This window comes from Mytilus trossulus, chromosome 1 (genome assembly GCF_036588685.1).
Source record: "Mytilus trossulus isolate FHL-02 chromosome 1, PNRI_Mtr1.1.1.hap1, whole genome shotgun sequence".
NCBI lineage: Eukaryota > Metazoa > Mollusca > Bivalvia > Mytilida > Mytilidae > Mytilus > Mytilus trossulus.
The window spans coordinates 30,987,015-31,009,903 of NC_086373.1; the positions used below are offsets into that span (position 1 = coordinate 30,987,015).

Genomic DNA, 22,889 nt, shown 5'->3' on the forward strand with positions numbered 1-22,889 from the left:
TCATTTTTGTAGATACCAATTTTCATGGATTGAGGCAAACTTTTGTTGGTATAGGATTTTGATGGTTATGCTCAAGTCTGCAAACCAGCCTATAGAAAATGTATATATGTTGGTAAACAATTAAATTCAAGGTGTACTTTTACCCATCAAATTCATGAAAATTGGTATCCCACAAATAATAAAGAATCATCAGTTATTGTCTTTTTGAAATTTTTTAATAAGAAAATAACTCTAACACAATTTCCTAAAATTCCATGAATTAAGCTCAACTATTTGGGACTTAATCATGAAATAAGGATATATATTGTCAGTAGAAATTATGTTATTACTTAATATTATTTATATTTTTGTTTTCCCTATTCCTTAAAGGATTGCCACCTGGGATTTTGATGAGCTGTGAGTCCTGACAAAATGCAGGTGTTATTTTTGTTATTTTTAACTTCCCCAGCTCTACTTTCAGTTTCACTTTCAAAATTTATGCATGTTTGTATAATTGTAGTGGCTTCTTCTATTTGGTTTATCTCTTTTTTAAGTTCAATTTTATTTTGATGTTGTGATCATCATAAATAGCTTATTATCATAACATGTGTGCATTCTGTCAACTTGGCTGTCATAAAGTTTGATTTGAACATCTCTTTTCATAGGTTAACTGGCATTGTTTTAAAAAATACATGCTTTTATTAATAGTTATGATTAAATCTAGCTGATGAAATATTTGCTTAAAAGAATATTCATGCATAAATCACAAGGAACTAAAAGAAATTGATGTATTCTGTGTATTAATTTTTCAATATAGAATTTGCCCTTAACAGCTTGGTAAATAATCACAAGGGGTCTTAAGATTTCTATAGAGATTTTAAATAAAAAGGATAGCTATTATAGTTAGAATGGGAGCATTTAACTAGAATAGTTACAGCATTCCCTAGCAGTCATTGTCCTCAAAAGGTAATGTAAGGATTGAAGTGAGTGTAATAAAATGACTGGATTGATATGGAAACAGATTTGACCTGCAATTTCAAAATTAATCGTCTGTCTACTGTGAAGAAAGATAAATAAATGACAAAGTTATGAGAGTTTAAGGAAAGTTAGTGTGCGATTTTTATTCAACACTACATTGCTTTAAACAAAGATTTTCGCTTCACCTTTCAACTGGACCAGAAGGAATATTTGCAATTGAAACATAGAGAAATTTATCGAGAATAACGTTAAAGTGACTTTCTGTTGAATATAACTTATAAACCTTGACAGCAATGAGACAGACATGTGCAATAGCTTGTGATTTTTCTATTGGTGGAAAGAAAGCATTGAAACTCAGATAAGCTATCCATCTATTTGTCCACAATGTTTCGTCTTCAAAAGTAATTATTGACCATAAAACTGTCCATTTATTACTTTTATAAGAAAGCATTTATTTCAAAAAATACAACTTATCATTGAAAAATACAAAATTAGTTATTGAAGATGTCAGAATGATGTTGGTCAGTTATTTGAAATAACAGTGACCGCTCTTGAGAATTAATCAAAATATAGCAACTACCATCCCAACTATCCCTAAATATCTATCACTTGAATAGCCCTTAACTAACATTGGTATACATTACTAGTCGAGTAAATTATTAATTACTATCATTTCTGATGAAAGTACATGTACCAGTAAAACTCTTAAACAGTACAAAAAGTGATATAAAATTATCCAAATCAATTAGTCTCTGGTGGAGAGTTGTCGCATTGACAACCTTATATTTGTCTTTCCTGCACTAAGTCTTCATCTTAGAATGCTTAAACATTTGAAGAAATCTGAAGAAGTAAACTCGTATTGAGCTTCATATTGAAGAAGCTGCAATATCCATATGCTTCAAACCTTGTATGTAAATTCCATCTGTAATGATTAATGTACAGGTCCTTCTGGAAAGCTTCATTTAAAGAAGACCTCATTTTCTTGGTTCATTGGTCTGTGTTAAGTGTCTGTGCTATTTGGCCTGTTTCTCTGATGGTTAACTTTGTTTAGGGTATGGAATGATTGTAAGGTGTACATGTATGTCTGTCTTGCAGGGTTAATCTGACTTTGACCTCATTATCATATATCTTGATAATATTAAGTGTATCTGGTAGTTGTCTTAAACTGCTTTCAACACAAATTCAATCTGGATCAGTAAAGCAGGAGGGACATTTCAGTGTGTGCATTCTTTTCATACTAATTTGTATTAACTCACTTGTGACAGTTGATACAATATTTTGCTTGTGAATGTTCTTTTAACAAAAACAAATGATATAGTTTTGCTTTGCTATTTTGCAAAACAACATGCTTTAAAGTCAGACATTTGAATCCCTCTCTTAAATTCCTTCAAAAATTTGTAGCAATTTTAAATTTAAACTGTACTGACTGTAGGCACATACTTTTCTAAAGGAGTAAGTTCACTAAGACCCCTTTTTGGCCCCAAAATAGAGCAGTTTTAGAAAATTGTGAAAATGTAATCTTAAAGCTATATTTTGGAAAATAAAATGCTTCTGCTACAAAGATATGAGCGGTTTTTGACGATACAATGCACAAATATCGAGTTCTAGCACCATTAAGTCATGCTAAATTACTGAAATCTTTAAAATTTTAGCATTTTGGTCAATCGAATTGAATTGATTCGATTAGTTTCTGTGAAAGATTTTTACAGATTAAGTCATTAAAAACGCTCTGATTCAAGCTTAAATATGAAAAATCTATCAAATATGCCAAAAAACGTCACTTTTCAAATGGTTTTTGTCAAAAATGAATGTGTCCGCATCCATGTTCATCCTCAACCTTTATATATGTTTTGTATTATCATCAAATACAACTTACATTTCAATATTTTGAATGAACAAGAATGCGGCCACTTTCATTTTAGACGGAAACCGACGAAAAATTGACCAAAAAAAAAGCTTGAATCAGAGCGTTTTTAATGACTTAATCCGTAAAAATCTTTCACAGAAACTAATCGAATCAATTCAATTCGATTGACCAAAATGCATACATGTACACCTTACAATCATTCCATACCCTAAACAAAGTTAACCATCAGAGAAACAGGCCAAATAGCACAAACACTTTCGTTAGATGAACCTGAAATTTGAGACTAAAATTGGCTCTTACGGGACCTACTCCTTTGCATAAATCTCTAGATCATGTTTGTTGGTTTATTGGTCTGTTGTCTCATTGATACACATTCATAAATTTTTATTTATTTTTTTGTATTTGTAATATTTTGATTCATTTCAGAGGGTTAAGCTACTTTAAACTAGAATTCTTTATTAAAGTTGTTAATCTTATCATCACATAGTTAAATTTATATTCAAGAGTTTCAAATGTGAAGGAGGAAATAATTGAAAAAAACATGTGTACTTTCTCTATGTTCAAATCTTCAGAAAATAGTAGGAAAATGGTGTGTTTTCAAAAGACTACCAGCATCAAAAAAGCATAATGCATTTCCAATTGTATTATCATCTTCCTGTACAGAGATATTTTCATGTTTGTTTTTTTTTTATTAATTTTTATGCCCCACCTAGGGGCGTTATGTATTTCTCTCTGAGCATACGTTTGTTCAATCTTTTGTCTGTTTCTCTGTCTGTGTTGCTCATTTTAAAATTTTTGATCAAGGTAGTTTTTGATGAAGTTGATTTCCAATCAACTTGAAACTTTGTACACATTCCCTATGATATGATCGTCTGAATTTTAATGCCATATTAGAGTTTTACCCCCAAATTCACAGTTCACTGAACATAGAAAATTAGAGTGTGCTTGAGCCATCCGTAAACTATGGACACATTGTTCTTTCTAACCAAAGCAAGACAATACTGTGGATTTATTTACCTATTGTGGTTTGAGTTATGCTGCTTTGTCTAACAGTCAAACCTAAACTAATGAAAAATAAAAATATCACATTATTTTGCAGTTTTGGTCATGTTAATCAACCTTAACATTTGTGTAAGACACAATACAATCATGTACATGTAGACTTAAGATTGCTTTTTTCCTAATCAAGATTTACACAAAACACATGCAAGTTTATAGCTTCTTACTGGAATAACTACCTAATCTAAAAAATTAAATATTCATTGACATAAAAATTTAATATTATTTAAGGAATGACTAATATTTTTTCTGTCTATGAAGAAATAACATAAAAAATGTGGTGCACACTGAATAACGAACGTAGCGGGTTATTTAACAGTGTTCACCACATTTTTTATGTTTAATATTTCAAATAGACAGAAAAAATATTACAGTCATTTCTTATGATTTAATTCTATATTCCATATTAAAACGTTGATGACGTCACGGTCACATGACTAAATTATGTCTAATGGCTCATAACAAAATAACATCAGCCAATCAGAAGACGTGTTACATCCAAAATTAAATTATATCAACATATCGTTACGAAAATAGTCTGGTTATTTACCTTCAATCCAGCACATAAACAATTGGACAAAGTGTGTCAGTCCAGCACACAGCGTTATTTTCCTATTCAGTAACATGAAGTCATCCATAATATGCATGTTATATTTGTTACTGAATGTTAAGAAGCGATCATCGACAATATAATAATTTAAATGTAATACTTGTTCATTCACATGTAAAAAATGAGAAAGTACAACTTTGATTGGTAAGAAAATTAATTATTTTTATTTGTTACTTTCAGTGGTGAGACACAACCTTTAGCCGGTAGTCCTGATGATTATGACAAAGGTCCCCTAGAGAGTGATAAAGACAGTCTAGAAGAATACGCTGATCCTGATCCTAGTCGATTTAATGAAGACGGTTCATTTATAGGACAGTATGGTGCAGAAAAAATGACAGCTTCAGACGTGGCCGCACCATCGGCCATGCATACATTTGTGTAGCATATACTCATTAGGCATCAATCATTATAACATAAATGTGAATGGATCTTTGGATGAGAAAAATAGAGAAGTGTTTGTCGTGGGTGATGCTTAGTTAGAAAAATATTCATTCTCATTTTGCCGAATTTTCTGATATAGTGACAGATTTGATTTCCTTGTAAAAGACTTAAACAATTGATACAAGGTTATTCTAAGCACAAATGGAAGGAAGGTTATTATATTTATTTCAAGCTGATATAGTATCACTTTACATGCTGTCTGATTCATACAAAGATACACACCATATTTAGAATGTCGATGGATATAGGATACACACCATATTTAGAGTGTAGATGGATATAGGATACACTGTCAAGTATCACAATCTTATACTGTGGATTCAATTTTTTTCGTGGGTACCAATTTTCAGGGTTTAAGGAAAACTTACAAATTCATGAATATTTAATTTCGTGGTTTTAGCAAAGTCTATAGTCATTCCTTTAGAAAATTTGAACATTTGAATTCGTGGTTCTCCTGTACCCACAAAATCCACGAAAATTGGTATCCATCGAATATTAATGAATCCACAGTAAGCTGTTTTATCCTTCAAGTTTTCAGTTTTCATTCCTTAGTGCTATTATTTTCCAGATTGATATTACAGGAGTAATATGATATTTATATAAGCTTTACATTCCAATAAAACTTCGGGGACCATTGATGTGCTTAATCCCAGTGATTTTAGGTTAAAGGTTGTGTCGTGTACCAGGTTCGGCTATACATGTTGTGGATATATATATCTATATATATTGAAGATAATCTCATAATAGACAATTTAAACAATGCTTGTATGTTTGTGTGAACAAAGTCTCTGAATTATATAAATTAGTTATTGTTTTGTATATATGTATATTAAACTTTGTAATTATTTTTTATTTGTTTAAAAGGTTAGTTAAACTTTTATTAAAATGAATTATGGTTGAAATTTCATTTGTCAAGCAGGGATAGGATTTTTATAAACTGTACACCAAAAATGGAAAATATATCTAATCAATATTTTTTTCAAAAACCGAAACCTCAGTATTACCTTAAAATAGGAAATTTGTGATGATGCACATAAGATATATACCTCTAGAAAAGTTTAAAGTTATTGTGGAAAAAAATACATTTTTATAAACTTGAACATAGAAATATATCTACTATCACTGTATACAGTTCGACAAGCTATTGTTTGCTTCATTAAATCAAGTTCACTGTCTCATAAATTGTTTGGATTTTCCTTGATTTAAAATATTCATGTGTGCTCTTCAGCAAAAGCTTTCAAACTCAGTAGGCAGCCAAGACTATTTAACCCCTGCAGTAATTTTAAGGTATATTTATTGTACAGACATCTCATTATGTTTTAGTTATATACTTAGCCAGGTTTTTAATCAAAAGTGTTGTTTAATATGTTGAAGCTAGTCAGTTAATGAATCAAAAGTATTTTAACTTTTGACATTATTATTATTATACATTTCTAGTTTTCTATTTATTGCAATGCAACCATTAACACTGACCTATATAAGTCATTGTCACAGGGGTTTTGTGAAATCATGTTGCAAAAATAAAAATGATATTTTCAACAATATACTAAACAGTTTTCGCTTTTGCTTTTTGAAATATTTTGCAATAAAAAATTACAGTCATTTCTTATAATTTAATTCTAAATTCCATTTTAAACCAGAGTAAATCATGAAAAACATTGATAACATCATGGTCACATGACTAAATTATGTCTATGACCTGACAGACAAAATACTGTCAGCTAATCAGAAGAAGCCTTACATCCAAAATTAAATTATTTTTTGATAACTGAAATTTTGGGTTGTGGTCCATATGAAACATTGTAAGATTACTAGTTATAAATGAATCCACAGAGCAAGAAAAGTTATTAACAACTTTTGTTTTAGAAAATTTGTTCTACATCATGTCCCAGTTCAGATTGTAATTTCATTTGTACACCTTTTCACTTCCTTCCTGTATTAAATGTTTTAAGTGTATATGATGGATGGTTTATTTATAGCTTTAAATGTGAAATAGACATGTAACTGCCATGTTGTGCTAGCTTGAAAGATAATTGTTTGTTTCATTACATCTGGGCATAAGAAATTTATACTTCCAGCAAATATATTCCAATTGTTTGTTTTACTACATCTGGGCATAAGAAATTTATACTTTCAGCAAATATATTGCGTCAAGTTAAAGCCAGGTACCTTTGATGTAACAATACAGATATTTATCCTTTTTTCCTCATCATTGTTATTATATTTAGTTGTGTCGATTTAATAGATTTATACAATATAGAAATTTGTCTCATAATCTGTTTAATTATGTGATGCTGCCTTTCAATGGTTAAATAAAAAATGGCAGCAATGTAAAACAATTAAAAATAAAGAGAAGGGTTTTGGCCAGTACACAGTGTTTATGAATTGCTGATCACAATTTTTGTGTTTAAAGAAAAAAGAATATAGAAAAACATGAAAACAAAGTACATGTAACTTATTCTGAGTGAATATCTCCATCCAATTTCTAAAGAAACAAAATATATAGTTCTAGCTTTTGTATTTATTACCAAGTGATATTGATTTTAGGATATTGCTTGTTTTAATTCATTTGTAAGTTTTACATGTGTGTATATGTATATATGTATTTGTTGATTTATTTTATTTTGGTGCAATTATCACTAAAATGTGGTATTCATTTTCATTTTATGGTAAGAGCTGTTTCATTAAAACATACATGGTACCAAAGGGAGGAAACTCTCAAAATAGGGTTACTGCCCTTTAGTTACAATTATAGAATTTCACTTATATTTTCACTGTACTAAAATGTATATGACACCCAACTACTTAGATATTTCAAAGTGCCTGTCTTAGATTAAGTGTATATTTTGAGGAATAACTAATGACAAATTCACTAGCATTAATAACAGCTTGATTTTTCAAGATTTTTTCACTTCATGTCTAGATCTAGATAATAGGTTGTACACGTTTTATAAGAATAAATAAAACCAGACATTTTTTTGTCAGAATCACAGATGGTTGTCTCCCTTCCCTGTCTTTTGCAAACAGCCAAAGAATGTTTTTATTTTGGCAATAGTGAGAGAAGATTTAATCATTTATCTTTTACAGTCATTATAAAGTCTAATCTATTAATAGAAATATTCATTGACCTTTTATTTCTTTTAAGCTTTTTTTTTTTTTTTATCCCCCCAAAAATTATTAAATATTTCATCTCTTATTTTTATGTGCCTGGTAAATTTTATCTATAAAACGTTGTCACTTTAATATGCTTACTCAAAATATAAAGGATTTGCATCTGATTTACGTTTATATTCTTTTAAAAATTGAATAATAGTGGCAACTCTCCCAACGAAATAGGGGGACAATTGCAATTTCAGGTAAATCTGCTTACAAATATATATGCATCAGATATCAGAATTTGAGTTCTGATTACAGTGGCGGATCCAGCCATTTTTAAAAGAGGGGGTTCCCAACCCAGACTTAAGGGGGGGGTTCTAACTATATGCTCCCATTAAAATGCATTGATCGTCCCAAAAAAGGGGGTTCCCCCCTTTGGATCCGCCACTGCATTATTGCATGATTGCTATACTCACTCAGTAAACATAAGTTGCATTAATACAAACCTTGCTATAATTTCTGAATTAACAATAAATGTTAAATTGTTTGTGCCATTTATTTGAATCAAAACATTCTTATTAGTATTGGATACAGATTTATGCATATATTCTATTTGCAACTAATTTATTTTGTGTGCTTTTTTTACGTATTTTTGTTTGTTTGTATTTTATACCATTTGTTAGACTTTTTATAGCATTCACATTGGTTGTTTTTTCTGCATGTCAAGGTCACATTGTAAGAGCTATCATTCTATTTTAGCATGAACATTTTTTATATAATATCTACATAGCCTATGCCTTATTCAAAATCTGCAAAAGGTGTGTGTTTTTGTTTAGTTTTACAAGTTTTATTTATTTAATACTTTCATCTGTCTCAAATTCATTTGTTAAACTTTTCATACATTCATTGGTTACACCAGAACTATATATTAGTTAATCAGTGGTTAATACTATTCAAATTATAACCAGAGCTTTCCAAAAATGGTCAGTTATTTATTGAAATAACATTTGCCCAGGAAATTTAAGAGAGCTTATCGTAGTCAAGCCTATTTTACTTGAGCAATTTGTATTTCAGTTGTCCAATTTTTTTATGCCCCTGTAGAGGAGGGTTACCATTGTCCGTCTGTACACCTTTGGACACATTCCCCATTTATTTTCAAAAGATTGCGTAACTTGCTTATTGAATTTACAACTTGGGGAAGAAACTTGGTTAAGATGTTTGTATTTTATGACATCAAATATCCAAATGTGGCCTGATAATGTATCGAATCTCGTTTTATTGATTTATTTATACATTTCTGTTTATTTTTTTTACTTTGTTAAGCTTTTCTTTGTTTTTATGATAGGCTTACTGCTGTACACAAAATGCAATATAAATGTTTTGTGTTTTGTTTACTTGTTAATTAAACCATAACTTTTTCTCATAGAACACATTATTATAAAAGGAAATAAATTATTATCATTTTTTTTTTCATAAATAAGTCATAGATATTTTTAAATGACAGACTACTATTCAAGAAGGCTACGTAGACTAAAGACACAAGATTTCACCAAAATCACAAAGTTAAAAGACAACTGAAGACTGATAACACTTAATTTTATGTTGCACAGGTATTTTCTCAATGTCTTACTTACCCTCTCAGGATTTAGATGCAATACATTATAGTTAAAGTTAGAAAAAAGTAATAAGATCATGTTTAAAAAGATTAGAATTTATTCTTAAATAATCAAAGATATTGTTTGTTAGAAATGATAAGATATATTTATGATAAATTAGTTAATAATGGCTTATTGTTAAAAATATTTTCATTTTGTGTGGATTACTACAACAACATTTTAGAAGAGTTATACTTCTTTTCCAGTTTAGTTTTTATTATTGGTTAACTTTCCTTTTTAAAATCTACTTTGTAGATATAAAAGAAATGATATCAATGCAAAAAAACTACAAGATTATTTTTTTTTTTATCTTTTTAGAATTTCACAAAAAGATTGTCTGTCTCTGTCTGTATGAGATGCCGGAGATAACAACATGAAATGTATTGTATTTGTTGTTATTAATTGGTTCAGCAAATACAACTCATGCTAGGCTTTGATTTTTTTATTGAAAGATAAGCAAAGCATTGCTTCCAAAGTTTACAGAGCTCAGCTTTATTAATAATAACTAGTTACTCTTTGGGGGTTTATTATTTTTATTCTCATCTCATTTGGGCTTTTTTTATTTGAAATTCTACATCTTTATTAATTGTATAATAGATGTAAAAGCCTTTTATCATATTTTAAACCCATAATAGACCAAATTTAATGAAGTAGAAGCAGTTATTTATATGAATAAGTATTTTCGAAATATAAAGTTCTCTTTAGCTAAAATCATACATTTATATGTAAGATATTATCACTATTGAAGAGATATAAATGATTTTGTAATCTACATAAGTTACTCGACAAATGGAATCATTTAAGTAATCATAGAAGTAACTGCACTATAATTTTACAATCTACACAAATCACAATCATGTTCATCACAACTCTTTATAGAAGGTACACAGACAGCTTTTGTTAGTGTTAGTAGTTGACAGATTTATAATAGTAAAGCAATGTATAAATCATGTTCATATGTTTATGTTTTACATGCATTTATTTTTAAAATGTTTCATTTGTATTGTTTGATGTATTTGAAAATTCAAATAAAGTTTAAAATCTTGAACTTGTTTCAATTACTGAAAGGAGTAAGTTAGTTCAGTAAGACAGACACCTTTTTGGCCCCAAAATATAGCAGTTTTACAAAATTGTGAATTTGTAATCTTTTAGCTATTTATTGGATAGTAGAATGCTTCTGCTACATACATATAGGCTGTTTTTGACAATACAATGTACATTTATCGGGTACTAGCATCATTAAGTCATGCTTAATTAATAAAATCTTCACAATTTTAGCATTTTAGTTAAATTTAGACGGTTTACGTCTTAAATCAAAGTGGCGGCATTCGTTTTCATTCATAAATAATATTGAAATGTAAGTTGTATTTGATGATAATGCATAACATTATATAAAGGTTGAGAATGAACACGGATCCAGCCACTTTCATTTTTGACAAAAACCATCTGAAAAGTAATGTTTTCTGGCATATTTGATAGATTTTTCACATTTAAGCCTGAATCGAAGTGTTTTTTATGACTAAATCAGTTTAAATCTGTCACAATAACTAATCAAATCAATTGAAATAGACACTTAAGTGTTTAAAAAGTGTCCAAAAACTTTCTTTAAATGAACCTGAAATTTAAGGCCATAATCGGCCCTTACATGACCTACTCTACTCCTTTCTATTATGACAGTAAATAGCTTAAAAAGATATAAGAATATGTGATATGAGTGCCAATAAGACAACTCTCCATCCAAATCACAAATTGTAAAAGTAAATCATTGTAGGTCAGAGAAAATTCGGACAAATACATTGTCAAGCCTTTTTTATTACACAAATTCTTTGAGCCACATGAACCAGATCTTATTGTTTTAAGGAGGTTTCGAAAATTTGTTTCAGATGTTCGACCTCCTTGGTGTTTTTCCATACAAAGTAAACATTATTGAAGACTGCAAGGTTGGTAAGTTCCAAGGCAGTTGTTTTTTTGGTGGAAATTTATCTCATAGACAATCATGCCACATTTCCTTATTTTTATACACATTTCTTCCTTTTATAACCATGTAGTGAGAAGAACAGTCATTTAAAAAATCCCACCTAGCCAAATGTCACGCAATTTATTCATAATTACATACACAGATTTTCAAGCTGCAAAGTGTATAACAATTCTTGTCACAAAACCTTTTTTTTTTTTTTATAAAAATTACCTAAGTTGTGAATGGTATATTAATCTATTATTAAAATAGGTACCATAATGAACAAAGAAAGATGACAGATGATTCCTTCAAAATTTTGCCTGATGTGTAAAACAATAAAATCAATTAATGTTAATTTGAGGTTCATGTTGCAAAATGTAGATTCAGATTCAGATTAAATATTTTATTAAATGTATGAAATTTTTACCCTTCAGTGCTCACACATACTATGATGATCTATGATCATTTACTGAATTATATGTGTAATACTAATAACATTCAAACATACTATCCACACTCATCTGTGTCCACACTTTTACTACTAAAATAAATCAATGTTAAATTTGATTTTCATGTTTCAAAATGAATAAAATCTTTACCCTTCAGTGCTCATACATACCATAATCACCAATTTGCCGAAATATATATTATGCTTGTACATTAAACACTTGGTAGAGTTCCATTTTACTTGTGCGAACCTCCATTTTCTAGAAAAATATTGAATTTTTGTCAAAGGTGTCCAAAAGTATCTTTTTTGCAGTCTTGATAAAGATCTTAATAGTTAAATAGAGCACCATATTTGGCTGTGGTATAAAACTTGTTTCTTTTAGTTTTTTTAGGGTGGATGTTCTTCTGATTATACTCAATACCTAAATATATTTGTTCAATTATTCAAACCATTCCCCCCTCCCCCAGTGGTAATCATTTTAAATGTTTTTTGAAGTGGAATCATGATGCTTTATAAAACATTTTTTGGTTTCTGGCCAAATTTAACGAAAGAAATAATCTTCTCGATTTTGCAGTCACTAGGTCTATTTGTCAATGGATTATAAAAAGTGATTTTTTGTTGGGCAATATTACTAAAATCGTTACAGTAGAGAATCATAAGACATGTGAATCCAAACCAAAAATGTCACGATATAGAATAGAAAACAATTGACAAAACGTAAAATAAGCAACGGTTCTGGCATTTTATGCACTGCGAACGTATTAGCTATTTTTTTTATTGCGTAAGGTCGAAAGAGGTGTAATAATGCAAGTTGAATTGTCTCAACCCTATCACATTTTAATAATTCAAAGCTACATATGAGGACACACTTGATAGCCTTTCAATGTGTCTGATACATAAGTCACCTTAATTATGCGACATAACGGTCAATAATGTAATTACATCAGTAAATATTTAATTTTGAAAATTCTCAATTGTTAAATTTTATGGTCAGTTAAGCTCATATTGGCCATGACATCTAAGCTGAACAGAGACTTTCTCCTTGAAAAATAAAAAAAAAAACACTGAACTTTTGTTATCGTGATAAATCTTATGTATATTTAAATTAAAGAATAAAAGTGACGTGTAGTTATGACATGGTGCAATAAGATCACTTCATTTGAAATTGAAAGAAATCATAGTGAAATATTGAATATGATGATGGTTTGACGGACAGGTTTCAATAAAACCTTAAATTTCTTATTATACTAATTACGTCTTTTCTACTTGTATAATAAATTCATTTAATTTGAAAAAGCTTCCGAACTGCTCCATATATTTCAGATAAAAGAGTGACTAAAAATACCAGAGGACAGTCCAACTCATTACAGGCTTGCTATAATATTGTTTTAGTTAATTTGACCAACACACGTGCTGCAGCAATTCAAAGTGTTGTCATTACCCCCAACTGCCTGGTTAATAAAAAACTGAAAAATCGTTTGAAGAACCTTACTTGATACAAAGTTCTTTGGACAATCCAGGTATTTTTGTGTTGGTTGGGGTTTTGTTGGGGGAGGGGGGGCTTAGATTGTCTAAAAACTCCTGTATATGTGTTTGATAGCTTAATCTTCCAAGTCTCAACCTTATCTTAAAAAGTTCAAACAACACTTTGCAATGACTACTCAGCCCATTTCATGTTATCCATGGATTGTCATGTGATTATGTATTACCAACTTTTTTTTATTCAACAAGCAAACTAGCAAAATACATAACCTTTACCTACACACTCAATGCATTTTGCTGTAACAATTATCAATAGGATACATTGTATTGATAAACTCGATTGTGAGAATCAGGGTCCTCCTTTAGCTAACTCACTTTATACGACGTAAAATTGTTACGTAAAAGTATGTAAAAGAAAAAGACATGCTATAATTTAAAAACATCCTCTTATATATTTACTCCTTTCACCAGTACTTAAATTTATTGAGTTTTTTCATGCATAAAGATAGACCTTAGTGGCCCATTGCTTCAAGTAGTGATATAGCTGTGTTCACTAGTCTTTGCAGGTAGCAAATCTGCATGTGGCAGATGAGCTAGACTCTAAATTTAATTGACTAAGATTAGTATGTAGGAATATGTATTTCCCCTCTCGGCTCTTTGACTTCCTAGACCAATAAAAACTGACTACCACGAAATAGCACAAAGATGCTGATAGGCGCGTTGCGCATCAATTAATCAATCAATCTAGATTTCATACGATGTAAGATTTAATTTTAGTGGCGTGTAAGCTGCTTCATGCTTTCATTATTTGTTAAAATGTTAGATTTCCAATGAAATATTAGATATTTAGGTTGTGCAATGGAACAGACATATTGACAAAATAACATTATTTTTTATTTATTTTATTTACAAAAAAGTATGTACATATATGTGATATGATTGTCATTCTGTTACTGCTATTGAATTACTGTTTTATACTTGATATCCTATGATGTTTACTCTCTATTTTATCATTTTCAACATTTTCCCTGCTACATCTATTATATCTTGAGGTATTCACTAAAGATCTTCTGATGAAAGTATGAAGCGTTAAACATTCAGAATCTTATTTCTCTTTAGGTTCTGGTGGATTGTTATTTTCATCCATTTTTCTACGATATCGTTTAAGTCTGGCGTTTGATGTTTTTGGTTTTAGTGTATTGGGTGGCATAGGAATATATCGTGTTTTAATATTAGTTCCAGAGCGGATTTTTATAATTTGCCAATTTGAAGAAAGAGTTTCTGTTGGTTGACATTGGTTACCGTTCGTTATGCAATCTGGAATAATTTTTTTAACAAATGTTTTCATTGTTGTTTGCAATGTACCATCATTTTCTCTTGCATCTTGGATATCATCTATTGTACTACCAGAGCTCGAGCTCTGAATGTCATCTACGGTATTACTTTGAATGACTGCAATATGGTGGTCGTGCAGTTTCTTGAACAGTTTTATCACTTTGATGTCACTCATATTTTCGATGACAGGAAACAAATCTTTTTCTTGCACCTGATAAAAACCTATCAGTTCGTTATCATCTAGCTGATGAAAGGTGTCTTCAGTGGGATATCTATCGTCCACGGCAATACCCAGCATAGAATGACTTTGGTATGGTTCTAAGTTGATGTTCGATTTTTCTCTTACTGTTTGCTTGCTTACATTTCTTTTTTGTTTTCTTGTGGAATTTAAAATCGTACTGGAAACTTTTGTCTCGCCAGTCTGATCTGGTGCTGATTTTGACATTTTAGTGGAAGCTGTTGTGTCATCGGCCTGCTGTTGTGTTGATTTTGACATTGTATTTGAAGCAGTGGTCTCATCGGCCTGCTGTTGTGTTGATGTAAATATCTTATTGAACTCTGTTGTATCATCTATCAGGTGTTGTGATGATGTAGACATTTCATTGAATGCTGTTGTCTCATTAGTCTGCTGATGTGTTGATGAAGACATTTTATTGAATGCTGTTGTCTCATTAGTCTGCTGATGTGTTGATGAAGACATTTTATTGAATTCTGTTGTCTCACCGGCCTGCTGTTCTGTTGATGAAGATATTTTATTGAATGCTGCTGTCTCATCGGCCTGCTGTTCTGTTGATGAAGACATTTTATTGAATGCTGTTGTCTCATCAGCCTGCTGTTCTGTTGATGAAGACATTTTATTGAATGCTGCTGTCTCATCGAGCTGCTGTTCTGTTGATGAAGACATTTTATTGAATGCTGCTGTCTCATCAGCCTGCTGTTCTGTTGATGAAGACATTTTATTGAATGCTGCTGTCTCATCAGCCTGCTGTTCTGTTAATGAAGACATTTTATTGAATGCTGCTGTCTCATCAGCCTGCTGTTCTGTTGATGAAGACAATTTATTGAATGCTGTTGTCTCATCGGCCTGCTGTTCTGTTGATGAAGACATTTTATTGAATGCTGCTGTCTCATCAGCCTGCTGTTCTGTTAATGAAGACATTTTATTGAATGCTGTTGTCGCATCGGCCTGCTGTTCTGTTGATGAAGACATTTTATTGAATGTTGTTGTCTCATCGGCCTGCTGTTCTGTTGATGAAGACATTTTATTGAATGCTGTTGTCTCATCGGCCTGCTGTTCTGTTGATGAAGACATTTTATTGAATGCTGTTGTCTCATCGACCTGCTGTTCTGTTGATGAAGACATTTTATTGAATGCTGTTGTCTCATCGACCTGCTGTTCTGTTGATGAAGACATTTTATTGAATGATGTTGTCGCATCAGCCTGCTGTTCTGTTGATGAAGACATTTTATTGAATGCTGTTGTCTCATTGACCTGCTGTTCTGTTGACAATTTATTGAAATGTGTTGTCTCATCAGTCAGCTGTGGAGCTGATAAAGGCATTGATTTCAGAACTTCACTTTTATCTTTCTTTTCATTCATGATATTTTTTAAATTTTGTGACCAAGTATGAATTTGATCCTGTGCTGGGTAGCTGTCCGGTTTTTCTACTTCTGTTTGCTTTTTGACAGTCCTTTTTTGTGTTCTTGTTGTACTATATTTCTCAGTAACGATTTTGCTTACTTTGATACTTTCGGTTTTAGGTATATAACAATTTTTAACAGATGACTTATGCAGTCTGGAAAATCGGTAATTTCTATCAGAGATGTAGCGATCTTTACCAGATGCATTCTGCAGTCTAAAATTTGGAAGTTTATTTTCCCATTTTGTCCTTTTCAATGCTAATTCTGAGTTCATATCTAAAGTTCCACCGTTTGCTGTTGTCTTCTGTGGAGCTGATATAGACATTGATTGCTTTGGAATAAATTTACTTTTCTCTTTCCTTTCCTTCCTGATCTTATTACCAATATATGTCTCTTTCATATTTCGTGGCAATGTATGAATTCGATCTGGTTCTGGGTATCGGTCTATTTTTTCTATGTCTGTTTGCTTTCCTACATTTCTGTTTTGTTTTCTTGTGGTGCAGTATCTTTCATTAACCATTTTGCTTTTAGGGATGAAGCATTTTTTACCAGATGAAAGATGAAGCCTGGAAAATCGGTAAGTTCTATCACTGGCATAGTTATTTTTACGAGATGCCTTTTGCAGCCTTACAGTTTGGTTTTTATTCTTCCATCTTACCCTTTTAGAACCTAATTCTGCGTTCATATCTACAACTTCATTGGAAGCTGTTGTCTCAGCTGGTTGCTGTGGTGCTGGTTGCTTTGGTGCTGGTTTAGACATTGATTCTGTTGACCTAACTTTACTTTTATCTTTCTTTTCATCCCTTATTTTGTTTACGACTAATGTCTTTTTTATGTTTCGTGGTAAGATCTGTAATGGTGGAAGCAGTTTTGAAGTACCAGGGCGATTAGTTGAGGTGTGTTCTTGTATGCATGTTTGCTCTTTGTCAGGTACCAATTGTGGTAGTTTAAGAATAGTTTCAGAGGGTTCTTTCGCGTATATTTGTCTTTTATACTTGTTTATGCTACCATTTGATGAAATCAGAAGTTCCTCCTTGAACAGTTTGTAATGATCGCGTTTAACGTCAAGAATGAGTTGTGGGAAAGGATTTGGAATTCTTGAGCGGTTGCTCTTTTCAATTGTTTTGTAAACATTGTTCAAGGTTTTCTGTTTATCAAGAAGAAACTGTTTTTGTTTCCTTAAGTAATAAAGCCTATCTTTTATGGAAATTTGTAGATTGTGCATATATGCCTCTTTGACTTCTCTGAGCCTATTCTCGGAAAGTTTGCTTGGTTGCTTGTTTTGTAGTTTCTTGGAGGTTGTGTGGATTTCTTTCTCTTTTTCTTGAACTAAGCACTTCCAATTGGCAAGCAATCTGAAACAATGTTTTTATTTTTAGTTTCAATGTAATTTATAGCAATTCGTTACATAAAATAGTGTTTTTTTATACGACTGCAAACATTTTTTTGTCGTATATTGGTATCACGTCGTCTGCGTCGTCTGCGTCGTTCGAAGACGGATTGTTTCTGTATAATAACTTTTTAATAAATAAAAAGAAATCAATAAAATGTGTACACAATGTTTATAACCACAAAAAGGAAGCTTAGGATTGATTTTGGGGGTTATGGTACCAAGGGTTTAGGAATTAGGGGCCTAAAGGGGCCAAAAACAGCCTTTTATCTAGTTTCAGGACAAAAAGTTGTGTAATAGTATTTCAATTGTTCTGAAATTGTACCACAATGTTTAATTCCATGAGTAGAAGGTTGTGATTTATTTTAAGGGGTTATTGGGCAAACAGTCTAGGAATTAAGGGCAAAAAGGGCCGATAAGAAGCATTTTCTGCAGACAAAAAACTTGTGTTAAAGTGTATGGATCTCTATAAATTTTTACAAGAAGGTTCAAAACCACTAAAAGAAGGTTGGGATTGATTTGGAGGGTTAAAGTAAGAATAGTTTAGGAATTAGGGGTCAAAAAGGGGACCCAAAATAATATTTGTTGTAGTTTTCAAACAATAACTTATGTATATGAATCTCTCTGAAATTAAACCACAAGTTTCCTTGCCATTAAGGGATGGTTAGTATTGATTATTTGGGGTTATGGCTCAAAATGTTTCAGAATTAGGGGAAAAACTAGGTATCTGGTCAATGGACAATTTAAAAAGCAGTAAAAGGGAGGTAATTCTAAAACATTTAACATACAATGTTGGGTAGGTTTGGATTAACCTCCCTTACTCTACTTGTATATGATGTATTAAGAATTGTCAGGTTTTGAACTAATTGCAAAAAAGAGGGTGGCAGTTGTTTTCAATATTGCGCAATAGATTTGTAAGATCTTGAAATTTGCTTTGCGTCAAAAACTCATATTATATTAAAAAAATTGTCGCAATCAAAACTTAGAGCTGTATCAAGCTTGAATGTGGTGTCCATACTTGCCCCAACTGTTAAAGTTTCAACTTCTGCGGTCGTATGCAGTTGCGTCCAGCGGAGCACCTGGTTTCTATATGTACTCGATGGCTTTGTGTTCGTTCGCCTGATTTTTTTTTGTTGTCTCTGTTGTGTGCTGGAGGTATGTTTTTAGTTTTTGTAAATTTCATCTAGTTTGAAATTTCATATCCGGTTTAGGATGTGTTTTTTTTGTGGAAGATTAACAATCGTCGTAAGGATGTGGTAATACGGTATATTTTGCTGAACTTCATGGTTTTTGGACTTTACTTTTTTTTTACAGAGATTAAATTTGATATTGTATCATATTTTTTATTACAGAGAATTGAATTCTATATTGTCTTATATTATTCTATATAGAAAAACTAGACAAAACTTACTCATTTCCTGTCCTGTCTACGTTTTCCACTGTATCATACTCTATCTTGAATTTTTGTCTTCTTGATCCGACTACAAAATACACAAATTAGTTAATGATGTGGTATGTTAATTCCCATTAGACAATACACCTATTACAATCAGTCTGATCCATTGTCATCGTTTCTTTCTGTCTAATTTTGCAATTGAATAAATGAGTTTTGAATATATGTTAATGAGATGATGAAATTGCACCAAAACGAATACTAGTAAAAAGAAGAAAGAAAAGACATATAGAAGTCAACATACAGGTTCAAATATATCTCTACAATGTCAAGCTCCGAGTTAAAAAAAAAAAAAGGTTGTTCACAAAAAACACACTATATTATAACTGTCATAAACACTTTACCGAAAGGACACACACATGAAGTATGATAACTGGCCATTACCTATGGGTTGGTACTAGACTTAGCACGGTCATAACAGTGCAGGATTGACAAGTGTGGAGAGGGGTTCCTTCTCTCGTTTTCGTTTTTTACGATCAATGCATTTGACTTGGGATATTAAGTTGAAAGCAGCGGTTCCATGCAGTAAAAACATAGTGCTACACACCATTTCCAAAAGCGCGTAATGTTACTAACAGCAAGAAGGTCTTGAAAAGCCGCTCCCTCGATGATCATTCATTACTTGATTTCAAAGTCTATTTATCAAAGTCTTGAAATGGTATGTACCATTCCCAAGGTAAACAGTTGTAACAAAATGTAAAATTTGTTACCGTTGTTTTTTTTAAGTCAGATTTAAAATACTACACCGAAATCAAAATACATATAAAAGCATCGCAATTCCATTCTTATCAAGCTCCACCTTATTGTTTTTCTAACCGAACCAAAAGACGGTTTTCAATTAAAACAAATAGTCCCCCGAGTGACCAAACAAACTGAAAAAGGAATCTAACACGATGAAGTGTCTTCTTAAACTTACTTCTTTCTATCGTCTTCTTGTGCACAGTCTGCTTTGTAGGTGCCATATTCTCGACTTTATCACTACAAAAGAGAAAAAAATAAAGTTTTTGTCTATATATTTGCTGAGTTAAAAAAAGGTAAGGTTCCACAACCGGGTAAGACCGTATAAAACAATGATGTATTGAATGACGGAGGTATATCTCGGTGGTAAGGTTTCACAACTAGATAAGACCGTATAAAACTGATGTATTGAATGATGGAGGTATATCTCGGTGGTAAGGTTCCACAACTGGAATAAGACCGTATAAAACAATGATATATCGAATGACGGAAATACACCACGGTGGTATCTTACCGGTAATGCGTTTGTGTTTTAATCTAGTATCAAAAGAGACTGTTTACTAGACAAATATGGAGACTTACTACCTTGTTGACCAATAAATAGCTCAACATTTCTTTACAAGATTATTTTGCTAATCATCCATTTATATATTTATTATTATGTTTTCATAAAACTACCGTTTTATAACGGAGCCAATACATTGCTTACGTTTGAGCACAGTTTCAAATAACCCACAATTTATTGTACTTATTTTCCGGTCAAATTCAAAAAAAAATAATCATTATTATATGTAGACGCAGAAGTAGTGGCATTTTTTTTAATACTATTCTTATTATATTATCTTGCTATCTGAATTTGTCACTTTAATTTGGTCGTGGTCAAAGTTTAAAGCTGGGGTCACACATTCACGATTTTTACTACCGTTCTTGATAGGACCATTCCCGATTAAAATTTATTAAAAGTCTGATCAAGATCCTGTGAATCGTGGATGAAAATTCAAACTTAAATTAAAATTTGTAAAAAAAATAATTTGATCACGACAACAATCAGATAGTATTCAGGAAGCACCGATATTCAACCGTTTCTAAGCGAATTAGTCCCGATAATACCGTTCTGAATCCGCTTCTAATCCGATTTGTATTTTTCGCCAGGTAAAATTCGACCGAGTCTGTCACGACTGCGTCCCGACTCTACCGAATGTTATCCGACTGAGATCAGACAGTGAACCGACGCTGACGGAAGTTATCCGTTCGAAAACTGTCGGCATATTCGGGATGATCAAGTACTGTCGGAACGTAATCCTATCATAGTCCGCTCTATCGCATTGCAAACGGCTTTGTCTGGTCTCAGTCGTATTGTATTCTGTTATTGTCGGGACTCTGACGTGGGTATCATTGACGAATTTCATATTAATAACGGGACTGTTTCGGAACGGTTTCGGCAAAAAACGGTTCGCAATCGACAAGATCTGGATGCAATCTGGACTCAATCGGCAGAAAAACAACTATGAAAAATTACTCCGGATCATTCCCGTTCCACGGGACACCGTCCAGAATACACAAGACATTGTTCGGAATTCGATCCGATACAGCAGAATCTGTCACGACAAAGCCACGATTGTAATCCGACTAGACAAAATCGGCTGAGTTGCCCCGAATGTTACGGGACGCACCTAACTGTCGGGATGCTTTGCCGAACTATTTAGACCCTTCCCGATCCGTAGGAATCTGTTACGAACTAAAACGAATGCGTTCAGACAATGATAGGACATTCCAGATAATTGAGGATACTAATCCGACTTTTTCACTTTTCGTGTCGTATTGCTGTCTGATCTCAATCGGGAGCAATAATCGGCAATGTGTGAACCCCGCATAAAGCGCGGTTTTTCCATCTGTATTTTTCAGTTATTTTTTTGTTACTGTATGGGCATCCTTGTCACGGTTGAAGTAATTTAATTCATGTTCTTGCAACTCAGAGATATTTTTAATGTAGCTATATACCCTTACTAAGTATTGTTCTATATTTCTTTAATATACATATATACATTATTCAAATTATCATAAATTATCATAAATTAATGTTAAATATGCTTACCGATCCTTCTTCTTTCTTTCTTCCATAATTTTTCGTATACACGGATTGAAATAATTCAATATTTGTTTGCTTCTTTTATAATCACTGCTTACTGCGACAGATGGAACTGTGTAGTGAGGAATAGGAGATGCCGTCACGTTGACAACGTTTCTTCTATTATGACGTTCTGCTACCGTGACCTTTACATGCAATGATATTTTTTTTATATTGCAACGCACGCATTAGGTTTTACGTGTGTCAAGTTAGTACCCAAGTTAGTACTGGTAATTTTGTGTAATACTGCAAAAGTGTTCATCTGCGGACAATTCATCTATCAGTAGTATGCAGAAGATACCTAAATCATGCGCGGATTCAGACACTCCTGGAAAGAGCTCTTTTTGAATAAAAGGGATCAACGAACCGTTCCATTACCTTACCTTTAAGATCCTTTAAGATAGATCAGTAAACATAGGCATAATTATTGGTGATTATTCAGACTAGTGCACACATTTTACAGCTCAAACAAGGCAATGCCGAGCGTGACATCACCTCATATGTAACATATTGGGGACAAATATGAACACTTTATTTGTGTATGACACATGCAGAAAATGGTAAATTGAATATGCATATTTGATATATAAACTATTTTTTTTAGAAATCAACCAAAACATTCAGTAACTGGA

At 31.8% G+C, this 22,889-nt stretch overlaps 2 protein-coding genes across 2 annotated transcripts in view; one reads left to right on the forward strand and one right to left on the reverse strand.

Annotated features, from left to right (window-relative positions):
- The window catches only part of LOC134711995 (neurofascin-like), a 95,989-nt gene extending 85,256 nt beyond the window's left edge, over positions 1-10,733 (forward strand). The window contains exon 29 of the mRNA XM_063573113.1: positions 4,674-10,733. Coding sequence (XP_063429183.1) covers positions 4,674-4,875 — 202 coding nt within the window. The 3' untranslated portion in view covers positions 4,876-10,733. The remainder of the gene's footprint in view (positions 1-4,673) is intronic.
- Positions 10,734-14,516: 3,783 nt separating this feature from the next.
- LOC134721372 (uncharacterized) lies at positions 14,517-22,338 on the reverse strand. The gene is made up of 4 exons (XM_063584338.1): positions 22,225-22,338; positions 20,308-20,369; positions 19,350-19,419; positions 14,517-17,903 (listed from the first exon to the last, which is right to left on the reverse strand). The coding sequence occupies exons 1-4, from the start codon at positions 22,248-22,250 to the stop codon at positions 14,678-14,680; spliced, it is 3,384 nt and encodes a 1,127-aa protein (XP_063440408.1). The 5' UTR covers positions 22,251-22,338; the 3' UTR covers positions 14,517-14,677.
- Between the last annotated feature and the right edge of the window lie 551 nt (positions 22,339-22,889).